The sequence below is a fragment of the Oncorhynchus clarkii genome, unplaced genomic scaffold, assembly GCF_045791955.1.
Source record: "Oncorhynchus clarkii lewisi isolate Uvic-CL-2024 unplaced genomic scaffold, UVic_Ocla_1.0 unplaced_contig_6826_pilon_pilon, whole genome shotgun sequence".
NCBI lineage: Eukaryota > Metazoa > Chordata > Actinopteri > Salmoniformes > Salmonidae > Oncorhynchus > Oncorhynchus clarkii.
Window position 1 is genome coordinate 42,609 of NW_027261053.1, and position 25,876 is coordinate 68,484.

The window sequence follows — 25,876 nt, forward strand, 5'->3', positions numbered from 1 at the left end:
AATAACAACCAGACAACTCTCCTCTTCCTGTCCTTCCTGTGAGCTGGTCGGTCAACTCTCCTCTTCCTGTCCTTCCTGTGAGCTGGTCGGTCAACTCTCCTCTTCCTGTCCTTCCTGTGAGCTGGTCGGTCAACTCTCCTCTTCCTGTCCTTCCTGTGAGCTGGTCGGTCAACTCTCCTCTTCCTGTCCTTCCTGTGAGCTGGTCGGCTAAATTCACTCCATCTCTGGAAGGGAAGAGAAAAATAACACATACAAGCATTACATAATATAACACCATAGAAGGTGAGATTTATGTTAGCTAAATACTGATTGTATAGTGTAGTTAGTGGTGTAAATATTGGAACAGTGTGTAAAGTTGGTAATTCTTCCTGTTTACTCATGGAATTTGTATTTCAGATCAAAAGATGAATATGACTCTATGAATATAGGCAAATATTTAGACAAGCAAACTGTTTATTTTCTAACCCAGAAACAACAGCTATACATTTGCCTCATATTAATCCTTTGATCTGAAATATCAATTAGCCTACATGAGTATACTGTAAAAATGACCTACTTCACTGTCGCAATACTTATGACACTACCTGTGTTGTGGAGAAAAAAAACATACCATTGAACTCGGCATTGAAAAGCATCTGATGAATTTTAACCTTGACTGCTTCTTTGCTGAGGAAACTTCTTCAGGCTCTTGGCAAAGAGGGTCTCTTCATCCTCCTTCCTGTGAGCATCAGGATTGGCTGCATCCCTCTCGACGGCTTGGAGGAGCCTCTGCTGAAATTAGTTGAGTGAATCTGGGGGCTGGTACCACCGATGGCGCCTGGTGTGGCATTGTTCCTCTTCATTTCTCTCCATTCCCCAACACAGGGGAATCCGTAACACTGAAATGTTAACATATATATTTTTTTACATATTTTTACTCACTCAGGATGTAAAACTGTACTCAGTTCAAATCAAATCAAATCAAATTTTATTTGTCACATACACATGGTTAGCAGATGCGAGTGTAGCAAAATGCTTGTGCTTCTAGTTCCGACAATGCAATAATAACCAACAAGTAATCTAGCTAACAATTCTAAAACTACTACCTTACCTGAGTATGTAAACAAAGTGGCATAGTTAAAGTGGCTAGTGATACATGTATTACATAAAGATGCAGTAGATGATATAGAGTACAGTATATACGTATACATATGATATGAATAATGTAGGGTATGTAAACACTATATTAGGTAGCATTGTTTAAAGTGGCTAGTGATATATTTTACATCATTTCCCATCAATTCCCATTATTAAAGTGGCTGGAGTTGAGTCAGTGTGTTGGCAGCAGCCACTCAATGTTAGTGGTGGCTGTTTAACAATCTGATGGCCTTGAGATAGAAGCTGTTTTTCAGTCTCTCGGTCCCAGCTTTGATGCACCTGTACTGACCTCGCCTTCTGGATGATAGCGGGGTGAACAGGCAGTGGCTTGGGTGGTTGTTGTCCTTGATGATCTTTATGGCCTTCCTGTGACATTGGGTGGTGTAGGTGTCCTGGAGGGCAGGTAGTTTGCCCCCGGTGATGCGTTGTGCCGACCTCACTACCCTCTGGAGAGCCTTACGGTTGTGGGCGGAGCAGTTGCCGTACCAGGCGGTGATACAGCCCGACAGGATGCTCTCGCTTGTGCATCTGTAGAAGTTTGTGAGTGCTTTTGGTGACCAGCCAAATTTTTTGTAGGAGTACCGCTGAGATCCACCGGAGAGCAGACATACCCTTCCACAGCAAAGAGACACATTTAATACTCCTCTACTCATGACCTGAGGCAAAAATGCAGTATCAGAAAGTAATACTAAGGTCTTGTGGTCATACTTCATCTAGGAACAGCACACATTTCAAAATGTGATATCTCTTCTTTTTTTATATATATATATATTCACAGTGCAGACATCATGGTAGGTAGTCGATCTGAGCAACAATGTATTTTAATTGATTGCATTACACTAGGCAAGAAGATATAGAAATGATTTGAGTTCATCAGGGTCAGAGTCAGGGTCAGGGTCAGAGTTAGGGTCAGAGTTAGGGTCAGAGTTAGGGTCAGAGTTAGGGTCAGAGTCAGGGTCAGAGTCAGGGTCAGAGTCAGGGTCAGAGTCAGGGTCAGAGTCAGGGTCAGAGTCAGGGTCAGAGTTAGGGTCAGAGTCAGGGTCAGAGTCAGGGTCAGAGTCAGGGTCAGAGTCAGGGTCAGAGTTAGGGTCAGAGTCAGGGTCAGAGTTAGGGTTAGACTTCGGGCTAGATCTGTAGCGCTGATGATCCATGCTGTAGTGCGATTTCAATTTTAAAGCAATAACCACACATTCAGGTTGGTAAATAAGCATTTTATTTTTATTAGGTAAGTTGACTAAGAACACATTATCATTTACAGCACCAACCTGGGGAATAGTTACAGGGGAGAGAGAGGGACAAATGAGCCAATTGTAAGCTGGAGATGATTAGGTGGCCATGATGGTATGAGAGCAGACACCAGGGTTAACACCCCTACTCTTACTATAAGTGCTATGGGATCTTTGGGGACCACAGAGAGTAAGGAAACATGTTTAACATCCCATCTGAAAAACAGCACCCTACACAGGACAACATCACTGCCCTGGGGAATTGGGATTTTTTATTATTTTTTAAACAGAGGAAAGAGTACCTCCTACTGGCTCTCCAACACCACTTCAGGCAACATCTGGTCTTCCCTCCAGGGACTGACCAGGATCAACTCTGCTTAGACTCAGAGGCTCACCAGCAGTGAGATGCAGGGTGGTATGCTGCTGGCTAGGAAATTGATAATAAAATAAACACATATTTAATGTTGGAACAGGCCTACTCTCTCCTCATCACATCTGCAAGGGCATTAATTAAATGTTTGCAAATGCATAGAAAGTGTATTCAAACTATATTGTATGACAAAGCTCTAGAATTGATCCAGTAGTCAAAGCTCTGGAACTGATTCAGTTGTCAAAGCTCTAGAACTGATCCAGTAGTCAAAGCTCTAGAAATGATCCAGTAGTCAAAGCTCTAGAACTGATCCAGTAGTCAAAGCTCTAGAACTGATCCAGTAGTCAAAGCTAATTACCAAGTCAGAATGCTACAACTGTTCATTATAAAAGTATGAAGTTGAAGAAGACTATTTTTTAAATATTTTAATGGAAAAGTTATGTTCAGTGCCTTTTCAGAATGGAGGGGGTATGAAATAGCATTGTCCCTTTATAATTAAAGAGATAATCATATCAATTAAATCGTGAACAAGATAAGTTCTATATGAGCAGTTTCAGTAGGGTTAAGGTTAGGGTTAAGGTTTAGTGCTGGGGCGGGCAAACTATGGCCCTCGCTCCACGTCTGGCCTGCTGGCAGATTAAATGCAGCCAGCGAGGGTTAGGGTCAAATTATTATTTTGGATTAGAAAACCACTCCAGGACCTCCCGAGTGGTGCAGAGATCTAAGGCACTGCATCACAGTGTTGCTGTGTCACTTCAGCCTGGGGCTCATTGCGCTCAAGCGACTCTCTGTGGTGGGCCGGTCACCTGCACGCTGACTTCTGTCATCAGTTGAACAGTGTTTCCTCCGACACATTGGTGCAGCTGGCTTCCGGGTTAAGCAAGTGGGTGTTAAGAAACGTGTTTTGGAGGACGCATGACTCGACCTTCGCCTCTCCTGAGCACATTGGGGGGTTGCAGCGATGAGACAAGATCGTAATCACGAAAAAGGGAGCTAAAAATAAACATATATAAAAACAATCCAGACTACACTTGAATGTCAAAAACTAGATTGAAACTATGTAGAAATTATAATGGACCTATTTATTTTCAAATAACTGCATTTTTTCTGGCCCACAAATTGATTTTGATGAACGAATCGGTAAAAAAAAAATCTGTGCTGCCCTCCATTGAATTTCTAAATTGTGATGTGGCCCTCGAGCCAAAATGTTTGCCCACCCCTGGTTTAGCGTCAGGCAGATGATTAGGTTTTTGGTAATACCAGGGTGATATTGTGTACTGAGAGATTTCGGTCTTGCTGTTAGTGCATAGCAACAGGAGCAGCATAGTCATAAGCTAGGGGGGGGGTATGGTGATGGTGATGGTGATGGTGGTTATGGTCTCTGTGAGACTGTCTTGGGGCTGTAGTGCTCCTCTTCCCGCTCCTCTTCAACTGGCAGTGATCTTTGTCCAGGCTGGAGATATTCTCTTTCTACTGAGGCTGGGTGTGGTGCTCTGTCCTGCAGTTGTGGTGGTTAGGGTGGTTAGGAGGGTGGTTTGTAGGGTGGTCGTGGGTGTGTGATGGTCTGAGAGGTGTTTCTTTCTCCTCTCTGCGGGCTGGGTGTGCTCGTCAGCCTGGTGGTCATGGGCACCCTTCCTCTTCATCGCAGATGGCTTATTAATTCCCTCTCCAACCTGGAATAAAAAAACATAATAATAATAACAATCATAATCGTCATCATCATACACGGTCAAATGAAAATCATGTTAAAATGGGCAGTAATTTTTGATATGTGTATATTATAAATGCATCACATGCAACTTGTAAGAAGACTAAACACTTAGCCTATTAAAATGTTTACCTAACTCCATTAAGATAATTAGCCATATGCATGGTTGAGTTACAGTAATAGAACACTATAGATAAAGTAATAGAACACTATAGTTACAGTAATAGAACACTATAGTTACAGTAATAGAACACTATAGTTACAGTAATAGAACACAATAGTTACAGTAATAGAACACAATAGTTACAGTAATAGAACACTATAGATAAAGTAATAGAACACTATAGTTACAGTAATAGAACACTATAGTTACAGTAATAGAACATTATAGTTAAATTAATAGGACACTATAGTTACAGTAATAGAACACTATAGTTACAGTAATACAACACTATAGTTACAGTAATAGGACACTATAGTTAAAGTAATAGGACACTATAGTTACAGTTATAGGACACTATAGTTACAGTAATGGAACACTATAGTTACAGTAATAGAACACTATAGTTACAGTAATAGAACACTATAGTTACAGTAATAGAACACTGTAGTTGAGTTACAGTAATAGAACACTATAGTTACAGTAATATAACACTATGGTTGAGTTACAGTAATAGAACACTATAGTTAAGTTACAGTAATAGAACACTATTGATACAGTAATAGAACACTATAGTTACAGTAATAGAACACTATAGTTACAGTAATAGAACACTATAGTTACAGTAATAGAACACTATAGTTACAGTAATAGAACACTATAGATGAGTTACAGTAACAGAACATTATAGTTAAATTAATAGGACACTATAGTTACAGTAATAGAACACTATAGTTACAGTAATAGAACAATACAGTTACAGTAATAGAACACTATAGTTACAGTAATAGGACACTATAGATGAGTTACAGTAATAGAACATTATAGTTACAGTAATAGGACACTATAGTTACTTACAGTAATAGAACACTATAGTTACAGTAATAGGACACTATAGTTACAGTAATAGAACACTATAGTTACAGTAATAGAACACTATAGTAACAGTAATATAACAATGTAGGTAAAGTAATAGAACACTATATGTAAAGTAATAGAACACTATAGTTACAGTAATAGGACACTATAGTTACAGTAATAGAACACTATAGTTACAGTAATACAACACTATAGTTACAGTAATAGAACACTATAGTTACAGTAATGGAACTCTATAGTTACAGTAATAGAACACTATAGTTACAGTAATAGAATACTATAGTTACAGTAATAGAACACTATGGTTGAGTTACAGTAATAGAACACTATAGTTACAGTAATAGAACACTATAGTTACAGTAATATAACACTATGGTTGAGTTACAGTAATATAACACTATATTTACAGTAATATAACACTATAGTTACAGTAATAGAACACTATAGTTACAGTAATGGAACACTATAGTTACAGTAATAGAACACTACAGTTACAGTAATAGAACACTATAGTTACAGTAATAGAACACTATAGTTACAGTAATAGGACACTATAGTTACAGTTATAGAACACTATAGTTACAGTAATAGAACACTATAGTTACAGTAATAGAACACTATGGTTGAGTTACAGTAATATAACACTATATTTACAGTAATATAACACTATAGTTACAGTAATAGAACACTATAGTTACAGTAATGGAACACTATAGTTACAGTAATAGAACCCTGTAGTTACAGTAATATAACACTATAGTTACAGTAATAGAACACTGTAGTTACAGTAATAGAACACTATAGTTGAGTTACAGTAATAGAACACTACAGTTACAGTAATAGAACACTATAGTTACAGTAATAGAACATTATAGTTACATTAATAGAACACTATAGATACAGTAATATAACACTATAGTTACAGTAATAAATCAAATCAAATCAAATCAAATTTTATTTGTCACATACACATGGTTAGCAGATGTTAATGCGAGTGTAGCGAAATGCTTGTGCTTCTAGTTCCGACAATGCAGTAATAACAAGTAATCTAACTAACAATTCCAAACTACTGTCTTGTACACAGTGTAAGGGGATAAAGAATATGTACATAAGGATATATGAATGAGTGATGGTACAGAGCAGCATAGGCAAGATACAGTAGATGGTATCGGGTACAGTATGTACAAATGAGATGAGTATGTAAACAAAGTGGCATAGTATAGTATAAAGTGGCTAGTGATACATGTATTACATAAGGATACCGTCGATGATATAGAGTACAGTATATACGTATGCGTATGAGATGAATAATGTAGGGTAAGTAACATTTATATAAGGTAGCATTGTTTAAAGTGGCTAGTGATATATTTACATCATTTCCCATCAATTCCCATTATTAAAGTGGCTGGAGTTGAGTCAGTGTCAGTGTGTTGGCAGCAGCCACTCAGTGTTAGTGGTGGCTGTTTAACAGTCTGATGGCCTTGAGATAGAAGCTGTTTTTCAGTCTCTCGGTCCCAGCTTTGATGCACCTGTACTGACCTCGCCTTCTGGATGATAGCGGGGTGAACAGGCAGTGGCTCGGGTGGTTGATGTCCTTGATGATCTTTATGGCCTTCCTGTGACATCGGGTGGTGTAGGTGTCCTGGAGGGCAGGTAGTTTGCCCCCGGTGATGCGTTGTGCAGACCTCACTACCCTCTGGAGAGCCTTACGGTTGAGGGCGGTGCAGTTGCCATACCAGGCGGTGATACAGCCCGCCAGGATGCTCTCGATTGTGCATCTGTAGAAGTTTGTGAGTGCTTTTGGTGACAAGCCGAATTTCTTCAGCCTCCTGAGGTTGAAGAGGCGCTGCTGCGCCTTCTTCACGATGCTGTCTGTGTGAGTGGACCAATTCAGTTTGTCTGTGATGTGTATGCCGAGGAACTTAAAACTTGCTACCCTCTCCACTACTGTTCCATCGATGTGGATAGGGGGGTGTTCCCTCTGCTGTTTCCTGAAGTCCACAATCATCTCCTTAGTTTTGTTGACGTTGAGTGTGAGGTTGTTTTCCTGACACCACACTCCGAGGGCCCTCACCTCCTCCCTGTAGGCCGTCTCATCGTTGTTGGTAATCAAGCCTACCACTGTTGTGTCGTCCGCAAACTTGATGATTGAGTTGGAGGTGTGCGTGGCCACGCAGTCGTGGGTGAACAGGGAGTACAGGAGAGGGCTCAGAACGCAACCTTGTGGGGCCCCAGTGTTGAGGATCAGCGGGGAGGAGATGTTGTTGCCTACCCTCACCACCTGGGGGCGGCCCGTCAGGAAGTCCAGTACCCAGTTGCACAGGGCGGGGTCGAGACCCAGGGTCTCGAGCTTGATGACGAGCTTGGAGGGTACTATGGTGTTGAATGCCGAGCTGTAGTCGATGAACAGCATTCTCACATAGGTATTCCTCTTGTCCAGATGGGTTAGGGCAGTGTGCAGTGTGGTTGAGATTGCATCGTCTGTGGACCTATTTGGGCGGTAAGCAAATTGGAGTGGGTCTAGGGTGTCAGGTAGGGTGGAGGTGATATGGTCCTTGACTAGTCTCTCAAAGCACTTCATGATGACGGATGTGAGTGCTACGGGGCGGTAGTCATTTAGCTCAGTTACCTTAGCTTTCTTGGGAACAGGAACAATGGTGGCCATCTTGAAGCATGTGGGAACAGCAGACTGGTATAGGGATTGATTGAATATGTCCGTAAACACACCGGCCAGCTGGTCTGCGCATGCTCTGAGGGCGCGGCTGGGGATGCCATCTGGGCCTGCAGCCTTGCGAGGGTTAACACGTTTAAATGTCTTACTCACCTCGGCTGCAGTGAAGGAGAGACCGCATGTTTTCGTTGCAGGCCGTGTCAGTGGCACTGTATTGTCCTCAAAGCGGGCAAAAAAGTTATTTAGTCTGCCTGGGAGCAAGACATCCTGGTCCGTGACTGGGCTGGGTTTCTTCCTGTAGTCCGTGATTGACTGTAGACCCTGCCACATGCCTCTTGTGTCTGAGCCGTTGAATTGAGATTCTACTTTGTCTCTGTACTGGCGCTTAGCTTGTTTGATAGCCTTGCGGAGGGAATAGCTGCACTGTTTGTATTCGGTCATGTTACCAGACACCTTGCCCTGATTAAAAGCAGTGGTTCGCGCTTTCAGTTTCACACGAATGCTGCCATCAATCCACGGTTTCTGGTTAGGGAATGTTTTAATCGTTGCTATGGGAACGACATCTTCAACGCACGTTCTAATGAACTCGCACACCGAATCAGCGTATTCGTCAATGTTGTTATCTGACGCAATACGAAACATCTCCCAGTCCACGTGATGGAAGCAGTCTTGGAGTGTGGAGTCAGCTTGGTCGGACCAGCGTTGGACAGACCTCAGCGTGGGAGCCTCTTGTTTTAGTTTCTGTCTGTAGGCAGGGATCAACAAAATGGAGTCGTGGTCAGCTTTTCCGAAAGGGGGGCGGGGCAGGGCCTTATATGCGTCGCGGAAGTTAGAGTAACAATGGTCCAAGGTCTTTCCTCCCCTGGTTGCGCAATCGATATGCTGATAAAATTTGGGGAGTCTTGTTTTCAGATTAGCCTTGTTAAAATCCCCAGCTACAATGAATGCAGCCTCCGGATAAATTGTTTCCAGTTTGCAGAGAGTTAAATAAAGTTCGTTCAGAGCCATCGATGTGTCTGCTTGGGGGGGGATATATACGGCTGTGATTATGATCGAAGAGAATTCTCTTGGTAGATAATGCGGTCTACATTTGATTGTGAGGAATTCTAAATCAGGTGAACAGAAGGATTTGAGTTCCTGTATGTTTCTTTCATCGCACCATGTCACGTTAGTCATAAGGCATACGCCCCCGCCCCTCTTTTTACCAGAAAGATGTTTTTTCCTGTCTGCGCGATGCGTGGAGAAACCTGTTGGCTGCACCGCTTCGGATTGCGTCTCTCCAGTAAGCCACGTTTCCGTGAAGCAAAGAACGTTACAGTCTCTGATGTCCCTCTGGAATGCTACCCTTGCTCGGATTTCATCAACCTTGTTGTCAAGAGACTGGACATTGGCAAGAAGAATGCTAGGGAGTGGTGCGCGCTGTGCCCGTCTCCGGAGTCTGACCAGTAGACCGCCTCGTTTCCCTCTCTTTCGGAGTCGTTTTTTTGGGTCGCTGCATAGGATCCACTCCTTTGTCCTGTTTGTAAGGCAGAACACAGGATCCGCGTCGCGAAAAACATATTCTTGGTCGTACTGATGGTGAGTTGATGCTGATCTTATATTCAGTAGTTCTTCTCGACTGTATGTAATGAAACCTAAGATGACCTGGGGTACTAATGTAAGAAATAACACGTAAAAAAACAAAAAACTGCATAGTTTCCTAGGAACGCGAAGCGAGGCGGCCATCTCTGTCGGCGCCGGAAGTCACACTATATTGAAGCATGTTACAGTAATAGAACACTATAGTTAAGTTACAGTAATAGAACACTATAGTTACAGTAATAGAACACTATAGTTACAGTAATAGAACACTATAGTTGAGTTACGGAAATAGAACACTAAGGTTGGAGACATTAAAACTTGTTTTTCAACCACTCCACAAATTCATTGTGAACAAACTATAATTTTGGGAAGTCGGCTTGGACATCTACTTTGTGCATAGCACAAGTAATTTTTCCAACAATTGTTTACAGACAGATTATTTCACTCATAATTCACTGTATCACAATTCCAGTGGGTAAGAAATGTACATACACTAAGTTGACGGTGCCTTTAAACAGCTTGGACATTTCCAGAAAATTATGTCATGACTTTAGAAGCTTCTGATAGGCTAATTGACATAATTTGACTCAATTGGAGGTGTACCTGTGGATGTATTTCAAGGCCTACCTTCAAACTCAGTGCCTCTTTGCTTGACATCATGGGTAAATGAAAATAAATCATCCAAGATCTCAGAAAAAAAATTGCAGACCTCCGCAAGTCTGGTTCATCCTTGGGAGCAATTTCCAAACACCTGACGGTACCACATTGATCTGTACAAACAATAGTATGCGAGTATGAACACCATGGGACCACGCAGCCGTCATACTGCTCAGGAAGGAGACACCTTCTGTCTCCTAGAGATTAACTTCTTGGATATAGGGGGCGCTATTTTAATTTTTGATGAAAAACATTCCCGTTTTAAACAAGATACTTTGTCACGAAAAGATGCTCGACTATGCATATAATTGACAGCTTTGGAAAGAAAACACTCTGACGTTTCCAAAACTGCAAAGATATTGTCTGTGAGTGCCACAGAACTGATGTTACAGGCGAAACCCAGATAAAAATCCAATCAGGAAGTGCCACATTTTTTTAAACAGCCTCATGCCAATGACTCCTTATATGGCTGTGAGGGAGCTAGGAGTCAGCTTATGTTTTCCACGTTTTCCCCAAGGTGTCTGCAGCATTGTGATGTCTTTTTAGGCATTTCCATTGGAGAATGGCTGTAAGAGACCATATAGGGCGAGTGGACGCATGGTGTCTCCCGGTGAAAACGTTGTGTAAAATACTGAGGTAGCCATTTTTCCAATAGTTTCTTATGAGAAACCAATTGCCTCCACGGATATATTATTGAATACATATGTTAAAAACACTTTGAGGATGGATCGTAAACAACTTTTGCCGTGTTTCTGTCGATATTATGGAGCAATTTTATTTTAAAGTTTGGCTTTATAGTTGAAGTATTTTCGGTCGATTTCTCAGCCAAGATTTCTCGCCTACAAAAATATTATTTTTTGGAAAAAAGGAACATTTGCTATCTAACTGGGAGTCTCCTGAGTGAAAGCATCTGAAGTTCTTCAAAGGTAAATTATTTAATTTGGTTTCTTTTCTTATTTTTGTAAAAATGTTGCCTGCTGCCAGCACAGCCTAGCATAGCATTATGACATGCTAAACTTACACAAATGCTTGTCTAGCGTTGGCTGTAACGCATATTTAGAAAATCTGAGATGACAGTTTTGTTAACAAAAGGCTAAGCTTGTGTTTCAATATATTTATTTCATTTCATTTGCAATTTTCATGAATAGGAAACGTTGCGTTATGGTAATGCGCTTGAGCCTATGATTACGCTCCCGGATACGGGATTGCTCGTCGCTAGAGGTTAACGTACTTTGGTGCGAAAAGTGAAAAATCAGTCCCAGAACAACAACAAGGGACCTTGTGAAGATATTGGAGGAAACATGTACATAAGTATTTATATCCACAGTAAAACAAGTCCTATATCAACATAACCTGAATGGCCGCTCAGCGAGGAAGAAGCCACTGCTGAAAAACCACCATAAAAAAGCCAGACTACAGTTTGAAACTGCACATGGGGAAAAAGATCGTACTTTTTGGAGAAATATCCTCTGGTCTGATGAAACAAAAATAGAACTGCTTGGCCATAATGATCATCGTTATGTTTGGAGGAAACGGGGGGAGGCTTGCAAGCCAAAGAACACCATCCCAACCGCTTGGTCGCAAATGGGTCTTCCAAATGGACAATGACCCCAGGCATACTTCCAAAGTTACCATTAAGCACAGGAGTGGCAGCATCATGTTGTGCGGTTGTTTTGCTGCAGGTGGGACTGATGCACTTCACAAAATAGATGGCATCATGAGAACGGAAAATTACGTGGATACATTGAAGCAACATCTCAGACATCAGTCAGGAAGTTAAAGATTGGTCGCAAATGGGTCTTCCAAATGGACAATGACCCCAAGCAAAGTTGTGTCAAAATGGCTTAAGGACAACAACGTCAAGGAATTGGAGTGGCCATCACATATCCCTGACCTCAATCCCATAGAACACATATGTCAGAGTCAAGGCCCGCGGGCCACATCCGGCCCGCAAGAAGGTTTTTTACGGCCCCTGGGATGATCTTGATTTATTATTAGAACCGGCCCGCAGCAAGCCGGCAGCCCGCAGATCTTTTACACGCACCAATACTACATTTCCCACAATGCAAAGGTGACGCACCGAGCAGTAGGCTGCTTCATTTCAATATTTATTGGCACAGCAGTCGTCAGCATCACAGTAAAATTAACTTTCAGATACCCATCAAAAATGGCAAAACGGAAGGTGGATACTGAGAACCGGGGGTTTCAAACAAGGTGGGAGTCGGAGTATATGTTCACGAAGGTAGCTGGAAAACCTGTGTGTCTTCTGTGTGGAGAAAGTGTGGCGGTACTGAAAGAGTATAATCTGAGACGACATTATGAAACGAAACACGCGGACAAAAACAAGAATATGGACATGGAACAAAGGCTACAAAAGGCAGAGGAATTAAAACGAGGCCTCAAATCTCGACAGGCTCTGTTCAAAAAAGCCAAATCACAAGGCCAGGCTGCTGTCAAGGCCAGTTTTATTTTGGCAGAAGAGATCGCTAAATCAGCCCGGCCATTTACGGAGGGGGATTTCATCAAAAACTGCATGATTAAAGTTTGTGACGAAGTTTGCCCAGAAAAAAGGCAACTCTTTTTAAATGTGAGTCTGAGCAGAAACACCATTGCCGAGAGAGTAGACCAGTTGTCCATCAATCTAAAAGAGCAGCTTGTGAAAAAGGGAAAAGATTTTATTGCATATTCCTTGGCTGTGGATGAGAGCACCGACATTTCTGACATTGCCCAGTTGTCAATTTTCATCCGCGGAGTGGACTCCAACCTAAGCGTGACAGAGGAGTTTTTGGCTTTACGTCCTATGCATGGCACAACTACGGGGCATGATTTGTATGAAGAGGTGTCAAGATGTGTAAATGAGATGGAGCTGCCTTGGGAAAAACTCGTGGGTTTGACAACCGACGGAGCACCTGCGATGTGTGGACACAGGAGCGGACTGGTGGCGAAGATACGGGAAAAGATGCAAGAGGAAAACGCGACAGGTGAGCTGACAGCTTATCATTGTATCATACACCAGGAAGCGTTGTGCGGTAAAGCCTTGAAAATGGAGCATGTAATGAGCATCATCACGCGCACAGTTAACTTTATCAGAGCCAAAGGTTTGAATCACCGCCAGTTCAAGGCATTTCTGACGGAGTTAGAAACGGAGCATGGTGATTTGCCTTATCACACAGAGGTGCGATGGCTAAGCCAGGGAAAGGTGCTTCAAAGATGTTTCGAGCTTCGTGAGGAGATTTGTCTGTTCTTGGACAGCAAAGGGAAAGACACAACACAACTCCGAGACGAAATGTTTCTGTGTGAAATGGCTTTTCTGTGTGACATTACGAGTCATCTGAATGCAATAAACTTGCAGCTGCAGGGTCGGGATCGTGTCATCTCTGATATGTACAGTACAGTGAAGGCATTTAAAACCAAACTGACTCTGTGGGAGACGCAGATGCGGAAAGAAAATTTGAGCCACTTTCCCAGCTGCCAGACCATGAAAGAGAAGCTCTCTACCAGTGCGTTCCCGAGCACACAGTTGGCTGATAAAATAGGTATGCTTGCCGCTGACTTTCGACGCCGATTTGCTGACTTTGAAGCACAAAAAAGCAGGTTGGAACTGCTCGGTAACCCATTTGCTGTTGACGTGGAAAGCTCACCACCAAACCTCCAAATGGAGTTGATTGACCTCCAATGCAATGATGCACTGAGGGCAAAATATGCGGCAGTGGGTGCTGCGGAGTTCGCCCGTTTCCTCCCCGGCACAATGCCCCAGCTGCGCATCCAGGCTGCTCAAACGTTGTCTATGTTTGGCAGCACATACCTGTGTGAACAACTGTTTTCTTTGATGAACCTGAACAAAACATCACACAGAAGTCGACTTACTGCTGAACACCTCCACTCAATTCTGAGGATTTCTTCAGCTCAGAGCCTTACCCCGAACATTGATGAACTTGTGGAAAAGATGGGACACCACCAAGTATCACCCTCAACCTCAAACAAGTGAACATTACTGTGCAATCACATATTTAGAGTTTTTACTCAGTTCAAGTTTAAAAGTTAAAATTTAATATTTGTTTTCACTGCATGTTACTTCTCCTTAAACAAAGTGTTGTTTTTGATTAATAGATTTTTGCACTTTATTTTTTTGTATTTCAATCCAATTATATTTTAAAAATATTTCAGTTGAGTGGATGATAGAAAATTGCTATTATTGTTTTTTCTTTGAAGTAAATTTAGCCCACTTTTGCTAAAATAGAAAATATAGTCTACTGATGGTGCCTTGAATACCGGTTTCTTTCATTTAATGTTCATGTTATGGGGATATTTATATAAAGGAAATTTGTCTTTTGTGTCTGTTGAAAATTAAAGATTACTGACAGAGCCATAAGAAAATATTGCTTTATTTATCTGATCATATTGTAATATATTTGTTAGGTTTTCAGTAGGTTCAATTAGGTTCACTAGACTATATGCGTCATTTAAAAAAATTTCAATGAACATTCGAACAGTCCGGCCCTCGTCTTGTAGCTGATTTTTTTATTTGGCCCTCCGTCCATTTGACTTTGACACCCCTGCCATAGAACATTTGTGGGCAGAACTGAAAAAGCGTCTGCAAGCAAGGAGGCCTACAAACCTGACTCAGTTACACCAGCTCTGTCAGGAGGAATGGGCCAAAATTCACCCAACTTATTGTGGTAAGCTTGTGGAAGGCTAACCCAGGTTAAACAATTTAAAGGCAATGCTACCAAATACTAACTGACTGTATGTAAACTTCTGACCCACTGGGAATGTGAGGAAAGAAATAAAAGCTGCAGTAAATCATTCTCTCTGCTATCTCAGGGTCAGGGCAAGCAGGGGTCAATAATCTAATGCGGTGGGGCATGGTATAGAATGGCAGTTAGGCTCAGGGTGAAGGCAGGCAGAACGGTCAAAACCGAGAAGTACTAGAAAACAGGTGCAAAAACAGAGAGGGGCAGGGTAACAAACGCTGGTAGGTTTCACGAAACAAAATGAACTGGCAACAGACAAACGGAGAACACGGGTATAATATACAGGGGATAATGGGTAAGATGGACGACACATGGAGGGAGGTGGAGACAAGCACAAAGACAGGTGAAACAGATCAGGGTGCGACAATAGCGGGATTTCATGCTTAGAGTCCTGCTCCTTGAAAGTGGAAGCTGTACCCTTTTAGCTCAGTGAGGATGTTGCTTGTTATCCATTGCTTCTGGTTGGGGTATGTACATACTGTCACTGTTGGGACAACGTTGTTGATGGACTTATTGATGAAGGCGGTGATGAATCCCGGAACATATTCCAGTCTATGCTAGCAAAACAGTCTTGTAGTTTAGCATCTGCGTCATCTGACCGCTTCCGTATTGAGCGAGTGACTGGTACTTCCTGCTTTAGTTTTTGCTTGTAAATTGGAATCAGGAGGATAGAATTATGGTCAGATTTGCCAAATGGAGGGTGAGGGTAAGTTATGTATAAGTCTCTGAGTGCGGAGTATAGGTGGTCTAGATTTCTTTCCCTCTGGTTGCACATGTGACATGAAATTAGGTAAATCAGATTTAAGTTTCCCTGCATTAAAGTCCCCGGCCACTAGGAGCACCACCTCTGAATTAGCATTTTCTTGTTTGCTTATGGCCTTATATAGCATTGGTTTGTGGTGGTAAATAGACAGCTGTGAAAAATGTAGATGAAAACTCTCTTGGTAAATATTGTGGTCTACAGCTTATCATGAGATACTCTACCCTTAATATTAGATTTTGCGCACCAGCTGTTTTTGACAAATAGACAAAGACCACCACCACTTGTCTTACCGGGGCAGCTGTTCTGTCTTGCTGGAGCACTAAAAAATATTATTAATGTTGTCATTCAGCCACAACTTTGTGTAACATAAGATATTACAGTTGTAAGGGACCGTACATTTGCAATATGGACTTTCTCACTAACCATACACAAAATGCCAAAATGTTCCCTTAAGGTATGTTAAATCTTAGAACTAGCCCTCCCGAATCCGGGAGAATTGTCATCAACTACACTAATTAGCATAACGCAACGGACAAACAATCTTACTAGAAAATATTCATATTCATGAAATCACAAGTGAAATATAGTGAAACACAGCTTAGCCTTTTGTTAATCACCCTGTCATCTCAGAATTTGAAATTGTGCTTTACAGCCAAAGCAAGACAAGCATTTGTGTAGCCTAGCATAGCATTATGTCCAGCTAGCAGCAGGTAACTTGGATCACGAAAATCAGAAAAGCAATCAAATTAAATCATTTACCTTTGATGAGCTTTGGATGTTTTCACTCACGAGACTCCCAGTTAGACAGCAAATGTTCATTTTGTTCCATAAATGTTATTTTTTATAGCCGAAATACCTCCGTTTGTTCTTCACGTTTTGAAATCCTTCGGAAATTGCCGTCACGACAACGCCGAAAAATATTCCAAATGAGATCCATAATATCGACAGAAACATGGCAAACGTTTTTTATAATCAATCCTCAAGGTGTTTTTCAAATATCTATTCGATAATATATCAACCGGGACAATTGGCTTCTTAGTAGGAGCGAGAGAAACAATGGCCGCCTTTGTCTATTACGCACAAATCACTCTGAGAGCCACCATCTGACCACTGACGCAATGTTGTCGTTCACGCTCATTTTTCAAAATAAAAGCCTGAAACTGTGACTGTAGACACATTAGGGAAGCCATAGAAAAAGGAATCTGGTTGATATCCCTTTCAATGCTCAATAGGGAGGCATAGGAACGCAGAGGTTTCAAAATAAGACTCACTTCCTGATTGGATTTTTCTCAGGCTTTCGCCTGCAATATCAGTTCTGTTATACTCACAGACAATATTTTTACAGTTTTGGACACGTTAGAGTGTTTTCTATCCTAAGCTGTCATTATATGCATGTTCCATTATCTTGTCCTGAGAAATAGCCCGTTTACTTTGGGAACGTTCTTTTTCCAAAAATGAAAATACTGCCCCCCAGTCTCAAGAGGTTTTGTCCCGTTGGTAGGATAGTCTTGGACGGAGCTCATCCAGTTTATTCTCCAATGATTGCACATTGGCCAACAGGATGGATGGTAAAAGCGGGTTACCCACTCACTAACGAATTCTCACAAGGCACCCAAACCTTCGTTCCTTGTATCAGCATCTCTTCTTCATGCAAATGACGGGGATTTGGGCCTGGTCTGGTATGGTAAATCCTTCATGTCCAACTCGTAAAAAAATAAAACATCTATATCCAGTTCAAGGTGAGTCATCGCTGTTCTGATATCCAGAAACTATTTTTGGTCATAAGACAGTGGCAAAAATATTATGTTCAAAATAAGTTACAAACAACTTGAAAAAAAGCACAATAGAGCACAATTGGTTAGGAGCCCGTAAAACGGCAGCCATCTCCTCCGACATCATTAAGAAACCGGTCTCTCTCTAGTCAGCAGGAAGCAGATTGTGCAGTCAACCGTTCTACATGTGTCACGGTTTTCTGTATGGGAAAGAGAGTCGGACCAAAATGCGGCGTGTAGATTGCGATCCATGTTTAATAAACAAACGTAAAACACGAATCGATACAAACACTACAAAACAAAGAACGTAATGAACGTAACCGAAACAGCCCTATCTGGTGAAAACACAGAGACAGGAACAATCACCCACAAACACACAGTGAAACCCAGGCTACCTAAATATGGTTCCCAATCAGAGACAATAACTAACACCTGCCTCTGATTGAGAACCATATCAGGCCAGACATAGAAATAGACAAACGAGACAATCAACATAGAATGCCCACCCAGCTCACGTCCTGACCAACACTAAAACAAGGAAAACACACACGAACGATGGTCAGAACGTGACAGTACCCCCCCCCCCCCTCCAAGGTGCGGACTCCGGACGCACAACCTAAACCTATAGGTGAGGGTGTGGGTGGGCATCTCTCCGCGGTGGCGGCTCTGGCGCTGGACGTGGACCCCACTCCATAATAGTCTTAGTCCACCTCCTTAGCGTCCCTAGATAGGTTACCCTCCTTAATGACAGCTCGGGACAGAGGGGCAGCTCGGGACAGAGGGGCAGCTCGGGACAGAGGTAGCTCGGGACTGAGGGGTAGCTCAGCACTGAGAGGAAGCTCAGCACTGAGAGGAAGCTCAGCACTGAGAGGAAGCTCAGCACTGAGAGGAAGCCCAGGCAGGTAGTTGGATCCAGCAGATCCTGGCTGGCTGGCGGTTCTGGCAGATCCTGTCTGACTAGCGGATCTGGAAGAGTCTGGTTGACTGGCAGATCTGGAAGAGTTTGGTTGACTGGCAGATCTGGAAGAGTCTGGTTGACTGGCAGATCTGGAAGAGTCTGGTTGACTGGCAGATCTGGAAGAGTCTGGCTGACTGGCAGATGTGGAAGAGTCTGGCTGACTGGCAGATGTGGAAGAGTCTGGCTGACTGGCAGATGTGGAAGAGTCTGGCTGACTGGCAGTTCTGGCTGCTCTATGCTGACTGGCTGCTCTGGCTGCTCCATGCTGACTGGCTGCTCCATGCTGACTGGCAGCTCTGGCTGCTCCATGCTGACTGGCTGCTCTGGCTGCTCCATGCTGACTGGCTGCTCTGGCTGCTCCATGCTGACTGGCTGCTCTGGCTGCTCCATGCTGACTGGCGGCCCTGGCTGCTCCATGCTGACTGGCGGCCCTGGCTGCTCCATGCTGACTGGCGGCCCTGGCTGCTCCATGCTGACTGGCGGCCCTGGCGGCTCCATGCAGACTGGCAGCACTGGCGGCTCCTTGCAGACTGGCAGCTCTGTGCAGACTGGCAGCTCCTTGCAAACTGGCAGCTCTCTGCAGACTGGCAGCTCTATGCAGACTGGCAGCTCCTTGCAGACTGGCAGTTCTGAACAGGCGGGAGACTCCGGCAGCGCTGTAGAGGCGGAAGGCTCTGGCAGCGCTAAACAGGCGGGAGACTCCGGCAGCGCTGAAGAGGAGGAAGGCTCTGGCAGCGCTGGACAGGCGAGGCGCACTGTAGGCCTGATGCGTGGTGCTGGCACTGGTGGTACTGGGCCAAGGACACGCACAGGAATCCTGGTGCGGGGAGCTGCTACCGGAGAGCTGGGGTGTGGAGGTGGTACTGGGTAGACCGGACCGTGTAGGCGCACTGGAGCTCTTGAGCACCGAGCCTGCCCAACCTTACCCGATTGAATGGTCCCGGTCGCCCTGCCAGTGCGGCGAGGTGGAATAGCCCGCACTGGGCTATGCAGGCGAACTGGAGACACCGTGCGCAAGGCTGGTGCCATGTAAGCCGGCCCAAGTAGACGCACTGGGGACCAGATGCGTAGAGCCGGCTTCATGGCACTTGGCTCGACGCTCACTCTAGCCCGGCCGATACGCGGAGCTGGAATGTACCGCACCGGGCTAACATGGTGCCTGCCCGGTCTCTCTAGCCCCCCGGTAAGCACAGGGAGTTTGCCCAGGTCTCCTACCTGGCGTAGCCATACTCCCTGTTAGCCCCCCCCCCCAAGAAATTTTTGGGGCTGACTCTCGGGCTTCCATCCGCGTCGCCGTGCTGCCTCCTCATACCAGCGCCTCTCAGCTCTCGCCGCCTCCAGTTCTTCTATGGGGCAGCGATATTCTCCAGGCTGATCCCAGGGTCCTTGTCTGAACAATTCATCCTCCCATGTCCATTCCTCTCTTTGTTGCTCCTTGGGGCGGCTACACTCCCCTGGTTTAGCCCAGGGTCCTCTCCCGTTGAGAATTTCCTCCCAAGTCCGGAAATTCTTGTCACGCTGCTCCTGCTGCTGTTGTTGCCTGTTACCACGCCGCTTGGTCCTGTTGTGGTGAGTGATTCTGTCACGGTTTTCTGTATGGGAAAGAGAGTCGGACCAAAATGCGGCGTGTAGATTGCGATCCATGTTTAATAAACAAACGTAAAACACGAATCGATACAAACACTACAAAACAAAGAACGTAATGAATGTAACGAAAACCGAAACAGCCCTATCTGGTGAAAACACAGAGACAGGAACAATCACCCACAAACACACAGTGAAATCCAGGCTACCTAAATATGGTTCCCAATCAGAGACAATGACTAACACCTGCCTCTGATTGAGAACCATATCAGGCCAGACATAGAAATAGACAAACTAGACAATCAACATAGAATGCCCACCCAGCTCACGTCCTGACCAACACTAAAACAAGGAAAACACACACGAACGACGGTCAGAACGTGACAACCTGTTGTTGATTATGGTGATACTATTTATCAGTGCAGCTGCTTCTACTGTAAAACTCTTGGATGCTGTTTCATAGCTCCCTTCGTTTTATCACAGCAGACAGTTGTATTACTCATCACTCTATTCTTTACCAAAAGGCTGACTGGACCTCTTTGAAGTAGATCACATCATCACACTCTTTATGTCTACAAAATCCTGCTCCACAAACTTCCGCCTTACCTAACATCACTCGTAAGATTTAAACTGACAAGTTATCAAACCCATTCACAGGGTTGGTTAACTCTGTAAACTCCTTTGATGTGTAGATTTAGGTAGATCAGCGTTTGGTTTCCTTGCACCCTTAAGTGTGGAATCATTTACAATTAACTTTAAAATTAGAGGTATTGGTGTCTCTAGGGCATTTCATATGGTTGCTATGGGACTTTATTATTGAATGTATTTTTATGATTGCTTTTTGCTTTTTGTGTATTTTATTGTGTATATCAATGTGTTTGTGTTGTGGTGCTACACAGGGCTCATCTGGAAAAGATACTTTGGTCTCAACATTGACTACCTGTAAAAGAAAAAGTGTATAGATGGTGTGTGTATTCAGACCCCTTCCCTTTTTCCACATTGTGTTACCTTACAGCCTTATTCTAAAATGAATTACACCCCCCCCCCTCTCAATCTCCACACAATACCCCATCATGACAAAGTGAAAATAGGTTTTTAAACATTTGAACAAAATTATCACCAATAAAAAACATACCTTATTTACATAAGTATTCAGACCCTTTGCTATGAGACTCAAAATTGAGCTCGGGTGCATCCTGTTTCCTTTGATCATACTTGATGTTTCTACAACTTGATTGGAGTCCATCTGTGATACATTCAATTGATTGGATAATTATTTGGGAAGACACACCTGTCTATATAAGGTCCCACAGTTGACAGTGCATGTCAGAGCAAAAACCAAGCCATGAGGTCGAAGCAATCATCTATAGAGCTCTGAGGCAGGATTGTGTCAAGGTACAGACCCGGGGAAGGGTACCAAAAAATGTTCTGCAGCATTGAAGATCCCCAAGAACTCAGTTGCATCCATTCCCTAAATGGAAGAAGTTTGGAACCACCAAGACTCTTCCAAGACCTGACTGCCCGGCCAAACTGAGCAATCTGGGGAGAAGGGACTTGGTCAGGGAGGTGACCAAGAACCCGGTGGTTACTTTGACAGAGCTCCAGAGTTCCTTTGTGGAGATGGGAGAACCTTCCAGAAGGACAACCATCTCTGCAGCACTCCACCAATCAGGCCTTTATGGTAGAGTGGCCAGATGGAAGCACCTCCTCAGTAAAAGGCACATGACCACCCACTTGGAGTTTGCCAAAAGGCACCTAAAGGACTCTCGGACCCTAAGAAACAAGATTCTCTGGCCTATTGAAACCAAGCACCACCCCTATGGTCTAGCAGGGTAGTGCCAGCATCACGCTGTGTGGATGTTTTTCAGCGGCATCGACTGGGAGACTAGTCAGGATGGAAGGAAAGATGAAGGGAGCAAAGTACAGATGTACAGATGTATGATGAAAGCCTGCTCCAAAGTGCTCAGGACCTCAGACTAGGGTGAAGGTTCACCTTCCAACAGGAAAACAACCCTAAGCACACAGCCAAGACAACGCAGGAGCTCTGGCCCAGCCAGAGACCGGACTCGAACCTGATCTAAAATCTCTGGAGACACCAAAAAAAAGCTGTGCCGCAATGCTCCTCATCCAACCTGACAGAGCTTGAGAAGATCCGCAGAGAAGAATGGGAGAAACTCCCCAAATACAGGTGTGCCAAGCTTGCAGCATCATACCCAAGAAGACTCAAGGCTGTAATCGCTGCCAAAGGTGCTGAGTAAAGGGTCTGAAAACTTATGTAAATGTAACTTTATTTTGAATACATTTGTTTTTGCTTTGTCATTATGGGGTATTGTGTGTAGATTGATGAGGGAAAAAAATGATTTAATACATTTCAGAATAGGGCTGTAACGTAAAAAATTTGGAAAAAGTTAAGGGGTCTGAATACATTCTAAATGCACTGTATATATGGTGTATATACAGTGTATGATGTGTAAATGGTGTGGGGTGGGGTGTTTATATGTGTCTATGGTGTAGATGGTAGATGGTGTCTACGTGGTGACTCACCAGAAAAAGATATCTCACTTCTGGTATTTCCCACAGGATATTAGTAAAGAGGGAGAAGAAATGACAAATGACACATGATGAAAGTGAAAACAGGAGTTTTAGTACAGCTAAGGTGATATTCTAACTACTATAACATTCTAACTATGGTGATATAACTATGGTAACGTTCTTATTATGATCCAACAATGTGACGTTCTAACTATGGTGACATTCCTATTCTGTTCCAACACTGTTGACATTCTAACTACAGTGAGGTTCTAACTACAGTGAGGTTCTAACTACAGTGAGGTTCTAACTACAGTGAGGATCTAACTGCAGTGAGGATCTAACTACAGTGAGGTTCTAACTACAGTGACGTACTAACTAGAGTGACATTATAACTATGTTGACATTATAACTATGGTGACATTATTATTATGGTGACATTATTACTATGGTGACATAATAACTATGGTGACAATATACCTATGGTGACATTATGACTATGTTCTTCTTACTATGGTGACGTTATAACTATGGGGACATAATAAATATGGTGACATTATAACTATGTTCTTCTTACTATGGTGACATTATAACTATGATGACATTATAACTATGGGGACATTATAACTACGGTGACATTATAACTATGGGGACATAATAAATATGGTGACATTATAACTATGTTCTTCTTACTATGGTGACATTATAACTATGATGACATTATAACTATGGTGACATAATAACTATGTTCTTCTTACTATGGTAACATTATAACTATGGTGACATTATAACTATGGTGACATAATAACTATGTTCTTATTACTATAGTGACATTATAACTATGGTGACATTATAACGATGGTAACATTATAACTATGGTAACATTATAACTATGTGGATATTATAACTATGTTGACATTATAACTACGGTAACATTATAACTATAGTGACATTATAACTATGGTGACATTATAACTATGTTCCTCTTACTATGGTGATGTTATAACTATGGTGACATTATAACTATGGTAACATTATAACTATAGTGACATAAAACTATGTTCTTCTTACAATGGTGACATCATACTTATGGTAACATTATAACTATGGTGACATTATAACTATAGTGACATTATAACTATGTTCGTCTTACTATGGTGACATAATAACTATGGTGACATAATAACTAAGTTGACCTTATAACTATGATGACATTATAACTATGTTCTTCTTACTATGGTGACATAATAACTATGGTGACATAATAACTAAGTTGACATTATAACTATGATGACATTATAACTATGTTCTTCTTACTATGGTGACATAATAACTATAGTGACATTATAACTATGATGACGTAATAAATCTGGTGACATTATAACTATGGTGATATTATAAGTATGTTGACATTATAACTATGATGACATAACTATGTTTACATTTTTACTATGGTGACATTATAACTATGTTGACATTATAACTATGGTGACATCATAACTATGGTGACATCATAACTATGGTGACATTGTAACTATGGTGACATAATAACTATGTTGACATTATAACTATGGTGAAATCATAATTATGGTGACATTATAACTATGATGACATTGTAACTGTGGTGACATAATAACTTAGGTCACATTATAACTATGGTAAAATTAGAACTATGTTGACATTATAACTATGGTGACATAACTATGTTGACATAGCTATGATGACAGTATAACTATGTAGACATTTTTACTATGGTGACATTATAACTATTTTGATATTACAACTATGGTGACATTGTAACTATGGTGACATAACTATTGTGACATTATAACTACGGTGACATTATAACTATGGTGACATTATAACTATGGTGACATTATAACTATGATGACATTACAACTATGGTGACATAACTATGGTGACATTATAACTATGGTGACATCATAACTATGGTGACATAACTATGTTGACATTAGAACTATGATGACATTATAACTGTGTTGACATTTTTTACTATGGTGACATTATAACTATGTGGACATAAAACTATGTTCTTCTTACTATGGTAACATTATAACTATAGTGACATTTTAACTATGGTGACATTATAACTATAGTGACATTATAACTATGGTGACATAATAACTATGGTGACATTATAACTATAGTGACATTATAACTATAGTGAGATTATAACTATGGCAACGTTATAAATATGTTGACATTATAACTATGGTGACATTATAACTATGTTGAAATTATAACTATGGTGACATTATAACTATGTTGACATTTTTACTATGGTGACATTATAACGATGGTGACATTATGACGATGGTAACATTATAACTATAGTGACATTATAACTATGTTCCTCTTACTATGGTGACATAATAACTATGGTGACATAATAACTATGGTGACATTATAACTATAGTGAGATTATAACTATGGTGACATAATAACTATGTTGACATTATAACTATGGTGACATCATAACTTTGGTCACATTATAACTATGGTAACAGTATAACTACGTAGACATTTTTACTATGGTGACATCATAACTATTTTGACGTTATAACTATGGTGACATTGTAACAATGGTGACATAACTATTGTGACATTATAACTACGGTGCCATTATAACTATGATGAAATTATAACTATGGTGACATAACTATGGTGACATTATAACTATGGTGACATTATAACTATGATGACATTATAACTACGGTGACATTATAACTATGGTGACATACAGTAATAACTATGATGACATAATAAATATGGTGACATGATAACTATAGTGACATAACTATGTTGACATTAGAACTAAGATGACATTATAACTATGTTGACATTTTTACTATGGTGACACTATAACTATGGTGACATTACAACGATGGTGACATTATAACTATGGTGACATTATAACTATGTTGACATAAAACTATGTTCTTCTTACTATGGTAACATTATAACTATAGTGACATTATAACTATAGTGAGATTATAACTATGGTGACATAATAACTATGGTGACATTATAACTATGTTCTTCTTACTATTGTGACGTTATAACTATGTTGACATTATAACTATGGTGACATAACTATGTTGAAATT

The 25,876-nt window shown here is 41.8% G+C and overlaps 1 protein-coding gene across 1 annotated transcript in view; it reads right to left on the bottom strand.

Moving 5' to 3' along the window:
- Positions 1 to 4,324: 4,324 nt before the first annotated feature.
- LOC139403957 (calcium channel, voltage-dependent, beta 2b) overlaps positions 4,325 to 25,876 on the bottom strand; it is a 92,489-nt gene continuing 70,937 nt past the window's right edge. Inside the window, exons 13-14 of the mRNA XM_071147168.1 lie at positions 22,765 to 22,784; positions 4,325 to 4,406 (exon numbers count right to left, since the gene is read on the bottom strand). Of these exons, the coding sequence (XP_071003269.1) occupies positions 22,779 to 22,784 (6 nt within the window). The 3' untranslated portion in view covers positions 4,325 to 4,406; positions 22,765 to 22,778. The remainder of the gene's footprint in view (positions 4,407 to 22,764; positions 22,785 to 25,876) is intronic.